The sequence below is a fragment of the Pogona vitticeps genome, chromosome 6 (assembly GCF_051106095.1).
Source record: "Pogona vitticeps strain Pit_001003342236 chromosome 6, PviZW2.1, whole genome shotgun sequence".
Classification (NCBI taxonomy): Eukaryota; Metazoa; Chordata; class Lepidosauria; order Squamata; family Agamidae; genus Pogona; species Pogona vitticeps.
The window spans coordinates 105,308,473-105,328,746 of NC_135788.1; the positions used below are offsets into that span (position 1 = coordinate 105,308,473).

General features: G+C 39.9%; 1 protein-coding gene across 1 annotated transcript; it reads left to right on the forward strand.

The window, feature by feature from the left end:
* Positions 1-1,801: 1,801 nt before the first annotated feature.
* Positions 1,802-18,462, forward strand: LOC110086497 (vomeronasal type-2 receptor 26). The gene is made up of 6 exons (XM_078378753.1): positions 1,802-1,965; positions 9,055-9,346; positions 11,609-12,463; positions 13,775-14,002; positions 14,942-15,068; positions 15,253-18,462. The coding sequence occupies exons 1-6, from the start codon at positions 1,802-1,804 to the stop codon at positions 16,161-16,163; spliced, it is 2,577 nt and encodes an 858-aa protein (XP_078234879.1). The 3' UTR covers positions 16,164-18,462.
* Positions 18,463-20,274: the final 1,812 nt, after the last annotated feature.

Below are 20,274 nucleotides of genomic sequence, written 5' to 3' on the forward strand. Positions count from 1 at the left end.
TGTGCACACACTAACAACTCTTCCATTCCGTTTACACCACAAACCATACTATGGTAATGCACCAGATACTAATTTCATTTTTGTCTCAAGAGCTCCTTAATATTTCCATCCAAAATATTTACCTCTGGAATCCTGTAGATGTTGAGAATGGTGGCCAGGTTGAAGATGTTATCAAGATATATTGTCCTAATAATGGCTATCATATTATTGTAGACATCACACTGGTAGTTGGGAATAAATCTATGCCACGTGGAATGAAGATCCAGTAAAGACCTATAAATCATGTTTATATTGTGGTAGCTGTCATCGGTGTGGAATCCCAAGGTGACATTAGTTATGATGTTAGGATTTTGATTGATTTCATGTATAGCAAATGCCAAGGCTAGGATATGCTGATAATTCCTAGGCACCATACTGCAATAAAAAACACTGAGTGAAAGAGCAGCAGAAATTGCTTAAACATCTTAAAATTCTTACAACCATGTAGTCACCTTAGAACTCATCTTAGACCTCTTAGCATTCTTATAGCCTCACTGGCAAAAATTCAGTTATGAAACTAAATGAATGCAACTCAGTGTTGCACTTCTGGTAGTTAAGATAAGACCAAGGCAGAAGTGCACTTCCACTGGCACATTCCATTGGTCAGAGATGCATGACCGATTGTGCAATTGAATTGCTTGGTTCCTTGTTGCTATCTAACACCTCTCATATTTACCTCAGCGTAACTTCATGGTTTTGATGAATGCCTGAAGTTGCAACTCGATTAGGTCCACTGTATCACTGGAACTTACAGAGGAGTTCAGTCTTGAAAACACCATTGATTGAGCAGGCTAACAGATTTTCAGCCAGTGTTCTGAGACAATGGTCTCCCTTCTGAACTGCATACGCTAGCAGTATTGTACCCAATGCAAAAATTTCACTAGAGCGGAGAGGGTTGAGAGGGGATGTGATAGCCAACTTCAAGTGTGTTTTGGTAACATCCACCTCATTCATAATATAAAATTAGAATGTTATGGAGGCACACAAACGTTCACGCAAACCAGGCATCCAGTTCTTAGGAATAGGAGCTGCCATCATTTACCCATTCTACTGTGTCTGAATGTTTTTTTTCCAAACAAAAATCTAACATCTGCCTACCTTGCATTGGATTGAGAGGATGTTCAATCAACTTCATGGAAAGTTTTTCATTAATCTCTTCACAAATTGCTTCAATTAGCCACTCTGAATTTATTAAGCATTATTAATGATCTGCCTAAAAAGGACCTGTTTGGTTTCTTTAAATCTATACAGATAACACTATCCTTGTAAAAAGGGCTGTATAGAATTCAACATGACTACAATATGCTCTAGCAGGTTTCTTTAAAGTATATTATATAGATATACAGCATGTTATGATTTTTGTCTTGGACAATAATGGAGATTGAGTGGTGGGCAAGAGAGTTATTTTTCTAGGCAGTGACGGAACAACTAAAGGAGGAAACTAATATTTCAGATATTTCATTAGAAACTGAATCAAATATGTCTTATACTATCTTATAATTAGATTCAAGAATATATGATGGTACAGGAAGATAAATCTAGAGCAACAAATTCTAAGAATGTATATCAAGTTTAGCAGAAGAGATAAGAACCAATAATTTTAATGCTAATACTATGGGAGAAAAAAGAATAGTAGGATGATGAAACACTGAAGTAGAATGGTAGTAAAAGCAGGCTCAGTATACAGAATAACATGATGTTTCAAAAAATATTAAAGATAATAGTTTTAAAATAAAAAGCTGAAAGCAGTAGAATTTCTGGGATGGAAAGAAAACAAGAGGATAAAATTGAAAGCAGTGAGAGTTCTGCAATGCCTAGAAACCAAGAAAGGAGATTTGATGGTGAAATATACCGACATAAAAAGCCCAGCATGTATAGCAAGCTCAACAAAGTGTCGTCCTCGGGTGGTATACAGCCCTCACCAAGGTCAGCTTCTTCTCTGGATCGCCCATCCAAATATAGGTGAATTGCTACTCTTATTTATTAAATGGCACATATGTCAGAACACCATGTAAAACTCCCAAATATAATAATAATTAAAAAAAAACCAAAACTGGTTATTAAGAATTAAAAATATATTTCTGGGTGCTTCAAGCATGCTTCTTTTGTTTTTTTAAAATTGCTGCTGCCGCCACCAGTACTACTACTTTTTTTTGTTTTCTAGACCATGTCAACCATGAAAGACATTGGTATGTGAAAAATTAGCTTCAAGAAGTTATAAACATGCTATATAAGAGGAACAAATAGCGGGGCAGCAGAAGAGCCACATTTAGATAATACTAGAATGAAGTGCTAAAAATATACACTTTAACTGAAAGATGTCCTGAAGAAATTAGAACAAATGAAATAAATGAAGCATATAACTGCAGCCTTGATGCTGCTCTAACTACTATAAGGCAGGAAAAATTATCACAAGTATTTTGTTGAGTCCTATATCCAGATTTTTGGGTTAAATTAAAGTCTAAGAGGAGAATGAGATAACACCTTACATTAATTGGTCCTTGGTCCATTGTGAAGATGGTTTCTTGCTGAAATCAGTGCTGAAGTCCAAGAGAAAAAATATGGAAGAAATCTCTCCAATGACAAAATCTCCAGGCTTAGAAAACTCATGTGAAATAGGGAGAGATTCGCTCACTCTACAAATAACAGAATGTGTCTTTGATGTGGGAGGAATGGGATGTATTTCAGTTACAATGTGAGGCAGAAAACTCAGAAGAAACATGAATACTGCTACCATTTTGAGAACAAAATCACTGTTCCCTATGCACATTCTGCTGTTTCCTTTCACTGCATTTACTTCGCCTTCGCTTACAATGTCCTTAAAATTTAGAGTTCATCCCATAGATTCATCTATCAGTTCTTCTGAGAAAGCCAATAACTTTTTACATTTGGCTAAACAATCCATGATGTTTTTCTTTTTTTAAAAAAGAGAGAGGATTACTTCATGTAACCCAGTGTTCCCATAGGAGTTTTCTTATATCGATGTACCAAGGTGGAATTATTTTCTTTATAAAGAAGAGCTGGAAGTGAAGAAATAGATGGGGTGGCATGGGAGATGCTAGATTCACAATATCACCTGTTCTCGTATTCACAAGACAGCTGAGGTTTACCAGCATCCCATCAGACTCTCAAATCTCAAACGGACAGAGTCCTGCTTGTCCCAGTCCAGTTGTGAGCACAAGAGAAGGTTCTTATAAGGCATTTATGTCACTGTGAATTTTTCACTTGACCTCTAGCTCTACTTGGGCATTTGGTTAACACAACAATTATAAGTGCTAATTATAGGGCAGAGAACTAGCACTTATTTCGGTGACCATGCTTTGGGACCAAAATCGGAAAACAAAACAAAACTACAAAGCATGTGAAGGAATCATCAGGTGTTCAACAACCTGGTGTGGTCAACATCTCTTTGCTTAGAGTTGGAGTATGATCAACTTAACCTCAACCCCCCCCCCCCAAATTAATTCAACAGGTTTCTTTTCAGGTACAGAAAGCCATCCATCCTGAACATGCAATGATTACACATATTTTAAGAAGGATGTGCATAGATTAAATGTAGAATCTACCTCTCCATTGCTATGTCTTAGGCATATTTGCTTTTCCTGTTATAAGGACTTAGGTGTGGTATGAGGCCCTGAACCTCTTGACCCTTCTTCAGTAGATAGATTGCAGTGCTATGGCCATTTACCTCATTCTTTTCATCAACTCTCACAACTCAACCCTCCATGTAATAAAGGCATTTCTTTGGGTAGTTTCCCTAACAGCTTTCTCCCCCCCCCCAATTTTTTAAATTTCTATAACAGAAATGAATAAAATGAACAAAAACTTATAAAACAATCAAAAGACATATAAAACAAACAAAACATTTAGGCGGGGAGGTATTTCGCATTGAAACTTATCCATTATATAATTCTGACTACAACAGACCTAATGCCCTACTCTCATGCTAAACCATGCGATGTCCATATGTATCCATGCATATTATATTTCATATCCCTATTTCAAATATTTAGTTCCATGTCTAATATCCTAAATTTATAGTGATTTTTAAAGATTCTTTCTCCTGCATTTTCATCTATCCAATTATATTTCAGAGTATCATACTCTACACTTTTTCTAAATAAAGTATTATGTTCTTCATAACCATTTGTTATTACATAGCTAAGTATACTTATCTACCAATAAAATCCAGACATGGTCAGTACTATCATCAGACATCAACATTTCTAAAGATAAGAAGATATTATATGTCGAATATTATCTGTATAAACCAATATTATAATTCACACCTGTTTAATAGAGTTGCTTAGAAACAATAACATCTCATGTTACATTCATCATAAACATTTCTAAGTTCATAGTTAAATGTGCTTGTCTACCATTAAAGTTCAAACATGACCAGAGGGACGTGGTAGCACTGTGGGCTAAACCGCAGAAGCCTGTGCTGCAGGGTCAGAAGACCAAGCAGTCGTAAGATCGAATCCACGTGACGGAGTGAGCGCCCGTTGCTTGTCCCAGCTCCCGCCAACCTAGCCGTTCGAAAGCATGCAAATGCGAGTAGATTAATAGGGACCACCTTGGTGGGAAGGTAACAGCGTTCCGTGTCTAAGTCGCCCTGGCCATGTGACCACGGAAGATTGTCTTCGGACAAAACGCTGGCTCTGTACGGCTTGGAAACGGGGATGAGCACCGCCCCCTAGAGTCTAACACGACTGGACAAAAATTGTCAAGGGGAACCTTTACCTTTACCTTTACCTTTACCTTTATGACCAGAATTGCTTATAAGTATATTAACCATCTTGATTTGTATGTATATATGTGTCTCTGAAACCAATGCTTTCTATTGTTATGTTCAGCAAGACATTAATTATATTGGGATGAAATTAGTAAACCGGAGAGAAAATAGTTTAAAGAGATTTTATAGATGGTGTTTTAAAACTGGTAAAAAGAAAGCAAGAGGCTAATTTTAGATCTATGACACTGGAGCTGATAAGCACAATTTAAAAGGGGAGAAAGTTACTTGCCCTAACAACTTTCCGAGGAGCAAGTAGTGCTCGAAATGAAGGATAGGGCAACTGCATTATAAAAACAATAATTTTCCTGTAGGACCAATTGAGTTAGAGCAGAAAAAGGCTCAGATATGTTGCAGCTGATTAATTTAGGATCTTTGCTAATATAAATGATGATATTGAAGGGTGTTAGAACTAATTTCTGCCCATTAACCTGCCTCTGATATATATTCATTTAACCAAGGACAAGGAGATCTGATATATATTCATTTATTTTCAGCTGAAAACAAGCAAAAGATGCATCTCCGTCTGTCAGAACATACGGAGAAGAGGATGCCACTGATACCGAGTATGGGGAGTGGAGAAGGAGGGGGAAAGAGGAGGTTCTGCAGGTGCCCAGGCTGTTGACAATAATTCATTCTTTCTGGTTCTGTGCTAGGTGCCCAGGCCTCTTCATGGATGAATTTCCGATTAAACCATTTAGCTGCAAAGTGAAAGGAATTCAAGCAGCCTTCCTTCTTTGTTCATTCTTGTCTGCTTAAACAAAAATCCGTACTGTAAGGATAACCCTAACTGTAGCCATCTTGCCTCTGTAATACATATACTTATTGATTTGAACCTTTAATATCTTTGAAAAAAGAAAGTTCCCGACTTCTTTTTGCATTTTTTCCCATTAATCTTTCTTCAGCAATATATATATATATAGTCAGCTACACACCTAATATTACACTGCCAGCTCTATCATGAACCACATTTTTAGTTTATCCTTCTTTTGCTTAACTGGGTTTTGGGCTGTTTTGAAACAGAGGCCTTACATAAACTACCGGTACTTTTTGGCCTTTATCCCCAAATTACACTTACCAGAGCAAAATTTCTCACAGATGCATGCAAGATAACGTAAAGATTTAATGGATAATGATTTTAAGCTATAATTTTCCTTCAGCTCTTTCCCCCTTCTCTTTTATCTCGTGCGTGCGTGCGTGCGTGCGTGTGTGTGTGTTTGTGTGTGTGTGTATATGTGGGTGTTTTTTTTTTTTTTTGCTGGTCATAGACTATATTATCAAGCCTGAAAGGGGAGGCTGCAGTTAAGAAAGCCTGCTGTTATGGAAATAATAATGGTAGCAATTGAATTGAACAATCAATCACAAAATGCAGATAACTATGAGAAAAAAGAAACACCTTCCTGTTGCTTCTCTTTGCAGTCCAGGGGACTCTCAAGAGTCTCCTCCAGCACCACAGTTCAAAAGCATAAAGAAGGTCAGCCTTCTTTATGATCCAGCTCTCACTACCATATATTACTACTGGAAAAATCATAGCTTTGACTATGTGGACCTTTGTCCGCAAGGTGATGTCTCTGCTTTTTAAGATGCTGCCTAGGTATGTCATTGCTTTCCTCCCAAGAAGCAGGTGTCTTTTAATTTCGGGGCTGCTGTCTCCATCTACATGGAGCCCAAGAAAGTGAAATCTGTCACTGCCTCTGTCATCTTCCCCTTCTATTTGCCAGGAGGTGATGGGACCAGTGGCCATGATCTTAGGTGTTTTTTTTTTTTTTTTTGATGTTGAAGTACCATTATTAGCTGTTCTTGGAAAAAAGCAGGAATGCTTGGCCCTATTTAGGAATATTCCACATACTGAAATTAACACAAGTGTACAATGCCATTTGTATTTTATTGAGAAACAGAGGGAGAAAAAGACACAGAGAGGGTGCTGATGTGTCACTCTACAAAGAATAATGAAGGCAAATGTTGTAATGAAGGCTTGATTCAAATCTATTTTAATTCACTATTGGAGTGTGATGGTTTGCAGAGAACCATCTCCCTATCAGCTCTTTGCTGTCATTTTTCCTCCTCCACCTTGTTCTTCCTCAAAGTAGAACACAGCATTTGCAACATTCAGGGAAATAAACTATAAGACAGGAACGCAGAAAACTGAATATTGAGAGTTGCATTACACATGTTGTTTTGTCAGGTGTGATGCAACCACGAAAGCTAACAACGCCCTAGGGAACTCATCTTCTTCTCTATCATTGTCACAATTGCTAGTATCTGTTCTGTTACACGATGGATTTCCAGAGCCCACTGGTCCACAAATGCCCGTAAAAAGCTATAAAACTCCACATGTTGTCCAGAATCGGATTTAGCTAGGGCTCTTAGGTGTGATCATTCCTTCTTCTATCTATCTATCTATCTATCTATCTATCTATCTATCTATCTATCTATCTATCTATCTATCTATCTATCTATCTATCTATCTATCTATCTATCTATCTATCTATCTATCTATCTATCTATCTATCTATCTATTTATTTATTTATTTATTTGGGGGAAGGAAACTGTGAATATATCTACACTCCATCGCTTCTTTCTGTCTATCTCCTGATTTCTTATTCTGTCAAACTGGACCTCATAAAAGTTTTATTGACCTTAATGCTCACATGCACACTGCCTGACCAAAATTTACCATACTATGTTCTCTTGTACATCTTTTCATACTGGGCATTAACTTGCTTCTTTTCTCTTTATCAGTGTTTTTAAAAGACCCAAGGGTTTTTCTCTCTCTCTCTGAATTCTAATGTTGTTGTTGTTTTACTTTATTATCATTATTATTTAACTTTACACATCAAGGCAAAAAGATTTTGTTACCTGTAGCTGAACATCTCTACATGAAGACTTTTAAAGAAGAGAAAGTAAGTGTTCCCTTCCATTATATTTAGAAGGTAGAGTGAGGGGACAGAAAAATCACACTGTTGGTTCTGGACAAGACAAGAAAATAAGAAGATGCTATAATTAAACAGACAGATTCCCTAACAAACCAAGCTGTGCATCGGTATAGCCATGGGATTCTCCACACTTTCATTCATCATAGGTCTACAGCCATGTACAGTGTTGAACACAAGAAACATTGGCATCAAAGTTCCACAGGGCCGTTTTGTCAACAGGATCATCCTGGCAGTGACATTGCTGTTTGTACTTCTGTGCCATTCTATGTGCAAAACATATTCAACTAGATGCATCCCATCTGATGATCCTCTTCCTATTCTTCATGAATTTTATCAGCCAGGAAACCTTGTCATTGGTGGGATAATTTCTCTCTCTCTCTCTCTCTCTCTCTCTCTCTCTGTGTGTGTGTGTGTGTGGTGTGTGTCTCTCAAGTATCTGGAGTATTGCTTCAAATACGTGTTTATGGCAGCTTGGAAGATTTCACTTTTGACTTCCCACTAGCAATATGTTTTCTCCATTGGCTTCCTTATGGAAAGAGGTTAATTCATCATATTTACTGTTTAGCATCAGTGTCTTTGACATCAGATAATATAAAACAGTGCTTCCCAGCCTTGAGTAATCCAGGTCTTTTTGAACTGCAGCTCCCAGAGATCCTGGCCAGCACAGTGAGTGGTAAAGGCTTTGGGGAGCTGTAGTACAAAAACACCTGGGTTACCCATGGTTGGGAACAACTGGTATAAATAATAGTTTTTTTCATTTGCTTTCACTGACTTCATGTGATTCTATGCTCCATCACTATAATGGTTGGTACATATTTTCTCAGCAATACTAAATATTGAGTAATAATAATAATTTCTCAATATTAAATGAACATTATTGCAAGATAATTTAATGACTGACTCATGATGTCCTGCTTTCACAGAATTCACTTGGAAAAAAACTGCTAAATAAAGACAGCATACTTATGCATGGATTATGATTTTTATGCATTTAATATTATTATATTCTCATTATTGTCTTTCTGCAAAAGGATTGACTCCAATAACTACAGAGTATGACTAATTGAACACTTGAAAGATCCAGACAAATTCTGACTTATAATAACATCTATTTTGGATGGCTTCCTTTTCTGTAGTCTTTCACTTTATTTCTTTATTTTTTTATGCTACAACACAGTCTTGAAACTATGAGGATGGCTGATGATAAACAGTACAAATACATTTTTGGTTGATGATATTGCTTTTGTTTTTCTTGCTTGATTAAACAGCTGTAACTCTTATTGCAGTTCCATACCTAAGAATTACCAGCACATTCTGGCCTTGGCGTTTGCTGTGAAAGAGATAAATGAGAATCTCAACTTTTTACCAAACCTGTCCCTGGGACTGCATGTTCTTAATAGCTACTACACTGGAAAGATGACCCATAAAGCCACCCTGAACCTGCTTTCTACACAAAATAGGTTTCTCCCCAACTTCCAGTGTCACCGCCAGTACCATCTAATTGCTGTCATTGGAGGAAGTACTTCTGAAATGTCTAGCAATATAGCCATCATTTCTGCAAGGCACAAGATACCACAGGTAAGCTGTTTTTATACGTGTTAAAAACATTTAATTATGTCAAAAAAGAGCAATTCCTTAAGGTCACCAGAGCAAAACTGGAACTACTAGTTTACAGGTCAATCTCCATATAGATCTACCAGGATTTAAGCAATGAATCAATCCAGTGGAGAAAAATGATGAAACCCAACACATCAATTTTGATCAAGAATGGACAGAGATGCAACTGGGGTCATCCAGTTTTCCTAAAAATATGGAAGGTTCAGAATCTCTTCCTTTGAAGAAGGCAAGGACTTGTTAGTTGTGTGGGGCCTTTGGCAGGAAGATCAAGATGACCAAGGAGCAAGCAAGTTGGCCTGCAAGGAGTAGAAATGCAAGAAATACAACCAGCAGAGAAGGAAGAAATACATTTCAGTGGTGCCAATTGATAGCAGGGTCATAATTAGTATTCAGGATTGTATTCTTATTCTTGATTTTTTTCATCATCCTGGCAGGAAATCTTTCCAGAATGCCCACAGAGACTAGGAGATTTCTTGAACCAACGGCAGGGAGAAATGCTGAGCCTTCTGTGTGCATGCCAGGGTGGGTGTGTTTCCCTTTCTTTCACCTTTACCACCCACCCCATCTGGAAAGCCAACATACATGATGAAGAAAAATGAAAGGAAAATTCTGCAAAATTAATGTCAGCGGTAGACATTTTTTAAAAAGTACAAAATAGAGGAGAGATCACTTTCATCGTGTTCCTAATACCACATTCCACTCACAGAGGCACCCGGTTAATTGTACTTTGATCTGTACCTGCCTAAAAGCAGAGAATAATAATAATAAACTCTCAAATTAAAGCAATGCAGACAGGAATCTCTGCCCATTCTCTGTCCATGTTTCTTTCACAATGGCTTCCAAGCAGAAACATGAGAAATTACTTCCTTAGGGTCTCTGTGACTGGGGGCTTTCAGGAGAGTGTCTGCACTTTATTGGTGCTGGAGGGATCAACCTCCTTCTACTTTGCCCTCCCACCAGTTCTTCTATTCCAACATTATTTTAATTCTTGTAGTGAATATTTCTTCAAAAGGAAAAATGAGCTTTTTGAACCCCTGAAGGAGCAAAGCAAGCTTTTGTTTTTTAAATCCTGAAGCACTATATGCTGTTTCAGAGAGCGGTAATTCAATTCAAGCACTGCTTCAGACTCCTTTGCTTCATTTTGGGTCAGTTTGGAAATGCGCAATCATCCCTGTTTCTCTCTACATCCTGAGTATTCTCCAACTCTAAAGTACATCCCTTGCCATTTTAGTCAGTGCATGACATTCTCTGTTTGAAACTGACCAATTTGAGACCCTGAAACTGACAGGAGCAGCAAATTGATATAGACATCCTGCCAAATATAATATCTAAGGTACACACATGGATGGATTGCCAGGCTTAACTCATAGAAAGAAACAAGAGGTAAGCTTTACGAAGATGTTGTGGGAGGCCCGGAAAGAAAGAACAAGAAATCGGGCCTTCTCGGCATTGGCCCCTTGCCTTTGGAATAGTCTTCTCCCCCCAAGAGCCACCTGGCCCCCTCGCTGGGTGTTTTTAAGAGCCAACTCAAGACCTGGCTATTGATTGATTGATTGCTTTGATTTGATTTGATTTGATTTGTATCCCACCCATCTAGACTACATCTACAGCTTACAGTAAAAGCATAATTTAGGCAGGCCTTCCCTCCTGTCACCACTTGATTTCTATTTTTCCATCTTGAATGATATTGTATTTGTTGTTAAATTGTTGTTTGATATAGTAGATTGTTTTAGTCTTTTTATTGTTAGCTTCCCAGAGTAGTTGTCTAAACGGGCGGGATATAAATAAATAAATAAATAAATAAATAAATAAATAAATAAACGAACGAACGAACGAACGAACGAACGAACAAACAAACAAACAAACAAACAAACAAACAAACAAACAAACAAATAAATAAATAAATAAATAAATAAATAAATAAATGTTGATTAGGACCTGCAGATCCAATAAATTATGCACAGGATTTCATAGGAAGAAACTGGGGACATTTTCTTCCCATGAAATCTCAGGGAATTAGGGTTGGGGGCAAGTCAGAAAAATGCCATAGAAAGCTCTGGGACCAAGAAGCATTTAGATTCCCAACTCGGCTCAAAAGAATGGAAAACAATGGTCTATTTTGTCCATTTCCCCCCAACTTTACCTTAAAGCTGCAAAGAAATGGCAACAGACTTAGAGAAGGATGAGAATAACAGATCTGAAATATCATTGATTTTATTATAGCTGACCTACACCTCTTTCCTGCAAGAAAGGGATGCTATAATCCATTTCCCGTTTTTGTACCGGATGGTTCCAAACGAAGGGCATCAGTTCAGGGGAGCTGTGCAGTTATTTCAGCATTTCAAATGGACATGGATTGGGCTTGTAGCTGCAGGTGACGACAAAGGAGACAGCTTTTTACAATCGATAGTGCCAATGCTTTATGAGAATGGCATCTGTGATGCCTTCATAATAAGAATACCAAAGCAAACATACATGGAAGAGCTGATAAACGAGCTTCTAGAGCACTGGGCAAGCTATGGAATTGTCTCCAAGAGTAAAGCCAATGCATTTTTCGTATATGGAGAATCTCCATCCTTTGAGAATTTGAGAATCTTACTATTTCTTTTATCCTTCCTGAATCTGCCACCACTGGGTAAAGTGTGGATTGTCACATCCCATTGGGATTTTGCATCACTTTCTCTTCAAAAGATTTGGGATATACAGATGTTTCATGGTTCCATAAGCTTCACTGTTCACTCAAAGGAGCCATTAGGATTCCAAGCGTTCCTCCAGATGATAAGACCTTCCTGGACTAAAGGAGATGGTTTTATCCAGGATTTCTGGGAACAAGCATTTAGTTGTAAACTAAATAGATCTAAGAGGCAGGAATGGAACAAGACCTGCAGTGGTGAAGAGAGGCTAGAGACTCTTCCTGGGACTTTATTTGAAAGGAACATGATTGGTCACAGTTACAATGTATACAACGCTGTCTATGCTGTGGCACATGCTTTGCGTGCCATGTACGAATTTAATTCCAAACACAGGACACCTGCAAAAAGAGGGAGACTGGAATTTTGGAAAGTGCAACCGTGGATGGTATGTACGTATACCTCCATACTGTTTGAGAAAGCAAGTCAGCACTAGAGCCAAAGATAAGAACACTTATTCTTCCTTCAGAACTCTGAATGAATGAATGAATGAATGAATGAATGAATGAATGAATGAATGAATGAATCGGATTTGCAGTTTCAGTGATGAGCCCAATGTGATCAGGCTTCAAGTAAGTCCAATTAAATCAATAGGATCTAGATTAATAATAATACATTCTGTCCAATGTATCTACCCTTAGCACAACTACATTTGAGTCCAAGTAAGTATAAAATGACGGGTTGATTGGTTGGTTGGTTTATAATTGCATTGATAATGCTTGATATGCTTGATATCTAGTATCTAGGGAGGGAGGCAACAGAAGAGGACAGCTGAATGGAGTAGGAAGTAGTTACAGCCTATTAAAAGGGGGAAAAAAATCTCTCAGCACTCCTACAGTACAAGGAACTTGCAGAGAACAAGGGAAAGGCAGGGGTCACAGATCATAGCAGATGCAGGTGGGAGCTTGAACGCCTAAGCAGAGAATGCTGAAACTGGAGAGTCTTCCCAGAACCAAGGAGCAGAAAGCCAGTTTCATATAGAAACAGAGGTTCAGAATAGTGGCAGTGAAGGGAGGAAAGTAAGCCATCAATGCTGTTGGACAATCTAACTAATAATTCCCAGAATTGGCTGTTCATCCTTGGAAGAGCCTCCAGAGTCAGGCCACGTTGTAGGACATTGCTGTTTTCACTGACTTGGCTACTGTAAAGGCCTTTTCAAGAGATTAGGGGAAGCACAAGGTACCTACTAACTACTAAATAAATTTCCTTGGAGATGGAAGCAGTTCCCTAGGCCAAGGCACTCTGGATACCTAGGGTTTCTCTATTGTTTCCCTGAGTCTCTTCCTTAAAAAAAGAGAAGAACTAGAGGACAATGGCACCCAGGCAGAGAACCTGAAGATGCCAGCTCATGCTGGAATATTGCAAATATGTCCCATATTGTAACTATGATGCTGTAATGACTGGAGCACCAATTGAAATAAAGCATATGGATGTCCTTCTTGGTTCCTATTCTGGCATGGGATCAATGGAGACACACTGGTAGGGTTCATCTCTGTCAGAGGACACCTACACATCAGTTTGTAGCTGAGGAACAGCATTTCCAAAGGGAAATGACAACTCAAAACTACAAAATCACAACAGAAACTGAGTGGGTGGGTGGGAAGGGAATAATCTAGATGTTGCTTGAGACAGGCTTTTGTGAATTTTGCAGCAGTCATTTTAAGACCTGGACTTTATCCACATTTTTTTTTCTGTCTAGGTTCACCGTTTTTTGGGCAACGTGTTATTCAACAACAGTGCTGGAGACACCGTGAGCTTTGACAAAAACAGGGAATTTGTGACAGAGTTTGATGTGACAAATTGGTTGATGTTCCCTAATGGTTCGATAGTTAGAATAAAAGTTGGCAGACTGGATCCCCAGGATCCTTCAGGAAATACGTTAACCATAAATGACAACCAACTTGTATGGCATAACAGTTTTAACCAGGTGAGACATAATGGCAAATGCTTTAGTGTGCTTCTTTATTTTAGCTGGTTGCATTTTTGAGGGGTGGGTGGGCGGGTGGGCTGGTCTTTAGGAAATGAATCTTGTTAAATAGCATTGACTAACAGCAGCTAATGAGAATCCAATGAGAAAACACCTCAGCCCTCCCCAGATGTTCTGTCTCTGATCTCAGGGCTACCAATCTTGGGCTAAAACAGCTTCAGAGACAGATTACAAATGGAAACAAGAAGCCATAAAGACACTTACATCTGGATTTAATAAAAAATCAATGTCTTCTTCTTCTTCTTCTCTCTCTCTCTCTCCATATTAATTATCATCTCATTCATGCAGACTTGTATGTATTAATATTCATCACATTGTAGACCACGCTTTTTCATTATACTAGATTTGAACCAAGACCCCCCCCCCCCTTTTCAGGTGTGTTAATCTGACTGAGTATGCTTGAAAGTACCTGTCACCCATCACTGACATAGGAATGACTCTTAACAATCACCATTTAGATATCAATTTGTTATCCTTAAGGTTTTTCAAGCATTCTAACAATTACAGGACGTCTATCCACAGAACAGATGTAAAGCATTTCTATTACAGCTCCTCTTGTATCCTTCTCAGGGATAAACTGAGACTATGCTGAGACTATACTGATCTGAAGATGTGTGCTGTAGTCCATGAAAACTTGTGCCAAAACAAACAAGCGTGCACACATCTCACTGGTTTTAAAGTTGTCACAGGATTTTTGGGGGGGATTTGTAAAGCTCACTTTATATTTAAAAGAGTTGCTGAAGTTCCTTTCTGAACTAAGCTAGGGAGAAATCAGCTGCTTTCTCTAACATCATCATGCTTAACAGCACTGTATTTGTGAGTCAGCTGTTCTCAAGACATGTTCTCTTTCTGATAGTCATTCTGATTGTTTCTGGACAGGTGTTGCCTGTATCTGTGTGCAACTACAACTGCTATCCTGGCTTCAGCAAGCAAAAGAAGGAGGGACAAGAATTTTGCTGCTATGATTGTGCACCATGTCCAGAAGGGATGATCTCTCACCAGAAGGGTAGGAGGTGTCTTCTGCAGATAACAGAATAACTTTGTTTGCTTTTGTTTATTTGTGGGACATATGTGCAATCACTACAATACATAAGTTCAGCACATTTGAAATCTTTTATACAATCCTGTAACTCAGTTGATAAGCAAAAATATTTGACAGATTCTTTATATTCCTTTCTTTTCCCACTCAGACATGGATGCTTGTATCAGATGTCCAGAAGATAAATATCCCAATGAGGACAAATTTCAATGCATTTCCAAGACTGTAAGCTTTCTTTCTTTCAAAGACACATTAGGGATTGTCTTGGCTATTTTGGCTACTTTCCTAGCCTTCACCACAACTTTAATGCTTGGAATATTTTTGAAGCATAAAGACACTCCAATCATCAAAGCTAACAATAGAAGTATCTCTTATATTCTACTAACTTCCCTCCTTCTTTGTTTTCTCTGTGCCTTGTCTTTCATTGGACAGCCAGGAAAGGTGACCTGCCTTCTCCGACAAATATTTTTTGGTGTGGTCTTCTCTGTAGCACTTTCCAGCATTTTGGCAAAAACCATCACAGTGATTCTGGCATTCATGGCTACGAAACCAGGATCAAGGATGGGGAGATGTGTAAAGAAAGGGCTTGCACATTTGATTGTTGTTTCTGGTTCCTGTATTCAAGCAGGCATTTGTATAGTTTGGCTAAGCATTTGTCCTCCATTCCCTGACGTGGACATGCATTCATTGCATGGGCAGATCATTCTGGAATGTAACGAGGGTTCATCTTTTATGTTTTATTGTGTCTTGGGATATTTGAGCTTCCTGGCAATTGTCAGCTTCCTTGTGGCTTTCAAAGCCAGGAAGTTGCCCAGTAAATTCAATGAGGCCAAATTTATCACTTTCAGCATGCTAGTGTTTTGCTTTGTTTGGGGGTCCTTTGTTCCAACATACCTGAGCACAAAAGGCAAATATATGGTGGCTGTGGAGATCTTCTCCATCTTGTCCTCTGGCGCTGGGCTGCTAGTTTGTATCTTTTTCCCTAAATGCTATATCATTGTACTGACACCTGAGCTGAATAATAGAGAACAATTAATGCGACGAAAAAATAAAATAAAATAAATCAATCTATTTCCAAACATTCTTTTTACCATCAGAGATATTCAATTCTTCAAAAAAAAACTTCTGATTTATGAATATGGAATATTGTGCTTCTGTACCCATGCTTCAAAAAGCCAGGAAATGGCTCAGTATTGCTGCACAATATCATGTGTTGCTAGCAGGAAAAAAATGATGCCAAGCTTTACATAGCAAATGTCAGCCAGAATGTTGACAATACCAATGGCAGCAGTCCAGATGGTCTATAAGATACCCTCTTCCGCTCACTGCCATTCACACTTGTCAAAAAGCAGTCCTGACGGCTGCTTTGTGTTTGGGTGAGAAGTGGTGAAGTGATGAAAAAAGGAGTCACCTTGCATGGAGTAGTGGTGCTGCGGGACTCCTGTTCAACACCTTGACCTTTGGAGTGTCTTTGGAGTGTCTCAGGGTTCCATGATGTTCATACTATTTCACATATGCATGAAAACTTGAAAAAGACTGCCCAGAATTTTGTGGTCTGGTACCACCAGTGTGCTGATGATATCCATCTGGTTCTTAATATCTCCCATGAGGTCCTTCTCTCAGTTTCTCAGCCCCCAGTCTGTGGAATGAATTTTGCTTCTGGGAGGCTTCTAAGGTTCTTATTCACCTTGGCAGCAAGGTGATTTTCCATGTTTTTATAATCAATAGGAACCTTTTAGTGTCTTTGGCTTGCAGAAAATAACTGGTCCCCCCCACCATGATAATTCCTACTCGTATTTGTGCTTTGGCTCTGATATGGTTTAGGCTGGCAGCAAATAGGCATCTTTCTCAGGTAAAAAAATGCTGCAGGGTGTGAAACTGATAAAAGTCTTTGAGCTGTTTGCTCCTCCCTTTTATTCTGCATCCTTTAAGAGTGGAGTATGAAGAAAATGGTAATGGATGACTTGACATGGCAAGCCTGTTGAAGACTGAGTGTCTGCAACAGATTCCACTTTCAACATGAGATCAAGATACAAAAAACCCTTTACATTGCAACCTTCCCTTTCTAAAGCTAAGTGTACATGTGTGCATGAACATGGGGGGGGGAGAGAAGGAGAGAGAAAGAGAAAGAGAGAGAAAGAACTTTCGCTGTTATTTCATTGAAATTAGCTTCCCGGAGCGAAAGCAGACAGATTCCCAGAAGTGACCGCACCAGCAGGAAAGGCCAAAGAAGAAACCATTTTGTCCACATAGATAGTGAGAGCAATGTGCTTTTCTGTTTCTTTGTGGCTACTTCAAAGATATTGTCAGTAAGAAGCACCTGATGGGTGTAGCTGAACTGTTGGACTCTGTTACATATCCAAAAGTCACATATGTAGTGTTAATACAAAACTAAGTACGTACTACTGGTATGATCACAGTGCAAAAAGCAACGTAGAAAGCAGCACCCATATCAGCAAACTTTAACTATATTCAATTCTATTTTTTTAAAAAAACCTCTCTCATTTATGAATGTGGGATATTGTGCTTCTGTACCTACAATTCAAAAAGCCAGGAAATAGCCCAATATTGCTGCACAATATCATGCCTGTGTTGCCAGCAGGAAAAGGGATGCCAAGCTTTACATAGCAAAGGGCAGCCTGATTATTGACAACACCAATGGCAGCAGTTCTGGACACCACACTCCAAGAAGGATGCTAACAAATTGGAACAAGTTCAGAGGAGGGCGACAAGGATGATCAGGGAGCTGGAAACCAAGCCTTATGAAGAAAGGCTGAAAGAACTGTTCATGTTTAACCTTGATTAAAAAAAACCTGAAGGGTGATATGATAGCACTTTTCAAATAGTTGAAAGGCTGTCATACAGAGGAGGGGGCAACATCTGTTCTAGATCATCTCAGAGTGCAGGGCACACAACAATGGGCTCAAGTTAAAGGAAGCCAGATTTTGGTTGAATATCAGGAAAAACTTCCTAACTGTTAGAGCAGTACGACAGTGGAACCAGTTACCTCAGGAGTTGGTGAGTGCTCCAGTGCTGGAGGCATTCAAGAAAAACTTTGATAATCACTTGGCAGATATGCTGTGATTGTATTCCTGCATTGAGCAGGGGGCTGGACTTGATGACCTTGCAGGCCCCTTCCAACTTCACTTTTCTATGATTCTATGATCTAAGATGGTCTACAAGATGCCTTCTTGTGTTCACAACTATTCACAGAGACAGCAAGTGGGGGAAAAGCTCAGAAACTGACTCATTTTTTTCATCAGTTTATTCTTTCTTATCTAAACACAAAGTTATTGTCAGGGTGGTTTTTCAACAAGTGTGAAAGGATTGTGGTTTTTGTTTTGCTTTGCTTTTTTAATTTCAACCAGCAGGCAAGTTAGAAATCTGGAGCTGCTTTGGAACATGAGATTCTTGATTATATGCACATGACTGAAAATCCTATACAGTGGTGCCTCGCTTACCGGGTGCCCCGTTTAACGAATGATCCGCATACCGAAGGTGATTTTGCGATCTCAAAAGCGATCGCAAAACAATGTTTTCAATGGGGGAAAATCGCTTTGCGATTTTCCCCTACGCCCCATTTTCGCGCAGGTGATGGGCGGGGCTTCCGGCGGATGGGGGAAAGGGATTCCCCTCCCCATCCTGCGGAGCTGAGCTGAAATGCCGGCTTCAGCATGGGCTTCAGAAGGGGAGGGGGAAGGGATTCCCCCACCTCCGGAGCTGTGCTGAGATGCGGCTTCAGCGTCAGCTTCAGGAGGGGAGGGGGAAGGGATTCCCCCACCTCCGGAGCTGTGCTGAGATGCCGGCTTCAGCGTCAGCTTCAGGAGGGGAGGGGGAAGGGAGCCATCCCTTCCCCCTACCTTCCCCCAGCTGACCGGCGGCGGCAGTGGAGGGGATGAGGGGGTGCTTCGGGGACCGCGGGGAGGCAGGGCAAGGCCCGGGTGTTCCAGCGGCCCTCCTCCCGGTGGCGGCGACGGCGGCGACTGGGGTGAGGGGTGCTTCAGGGACCGCGGGGAGGCAGGGCAAGGCATGGGTGTTCCGACGGCCCTCCTCCCAGCGGCGGCGGCGGCGGCGGCGGCGGCGACTGGGGTGAGGGGTGCTTCAGGGACCGCGGGGAGGCAGGGCAAGGCCCGGGTGTTCTGGTGGCTCTCCTCCCGAGCCCTCACTTGTCTCCCGGGCTGGCTAGCTGGCTGGTTGGCAGTGCTTTACTATGATCGGTTCCCTGCTTGGGGAACTGATCACTGTAAAGCAATGCTTTTTCAACAGCTGATAGGCGGTTCCAAAATGGCCGCCGCTGTTTTCTGGATGGATTCCTTGCTTACCGAGGCGGCGAAAATGGCCGTCCCTATGGAGGATTTTCGCTGAACGGTGAGTTTTTGCCCTATAGGAACGCATTAAACAGGATTTAATGCGTTTCTATGGGGTTTTTTGTTCCGTTTAGCGATGTTTTCGGATAGCGACGTTAATCCTGGAACGGATTAACGTCGCTATGCGGGGCACCACTGTACTTGTAGTTCATCAAAACACTAAAGGCACAGAATTAGCTAGAAACATCATTTAGTCTGCTACTGTATTATTATCCCCATTATATCAAACACAGTATAAATCCTTCACTGACATCATTGTGCATTACATTTTGGGAGACTCACTTATGTAAGCCGCCCAGAGACCTTTGGGTAGTGTGGGCGGCATATAAATTAAATAAATAAAAAATAAATAAATAAATTATGTGTTTTTCAAAGGAAATATGCATGATAAACCTACCAAACCTTAAATATGCCAACCTTTTACCACACAAGTGGAATGAGTAGGGGGAGGCACTTCATGGATTCACAACCTTCACTCACAATGAAGGACATGCATTAATCCCATTCTCTGTGTAAATTCCACATCCCAAAATGTTACTGCTTATTTCTCTCTCCAGGCCTCTTTGAGCCAGGATGTCACAAGTGTTTGTAAGTTAGAAGGAGATTTGTTATTTTGAACTGAACTCTGCTGTAGACATATTATTTTGAAATCTATGATCATCTCAAATTGCTGGGGTTCATTATGCCAGTTCCCATGTTGATTTTCCTAAGGCTCAGACAAAACAAGGGCACAGTCTGAGATAAAATGCCCCTGTGTTATTGAAAACCGCAATCTGGACCTCTGATTAGGAAGGGTGAGTCTGTCT

What these genes read in the sequence shown, in the direction of transcription:
- LOC110086497 (XM_078378753.1), top strand. Translation starts at nt 1,802, where the DNA reads ATGGAAAGAAAACAAGAGGATAAAATTGAAAGCAGTGAGAGTTCTGCA. An exon ending in CAAGGCACAAGATACCACAG is followed by an intron (nt 9,347 to 11,608) that starts GTAAGCTGTTTT and finishes ATTTTATTATAG; the next exon opens with CTGACCTACACCTCTTTCCT. An exon ending in GGAAAGTGCAACCGTGGATG is followed by an intron (nt 12,464 to 13,774) that starts GTATGTACGTAT and finishes TTTTCTGTCTAG; the next exon opens with GTTCACCGTTTTTTGGGCAA.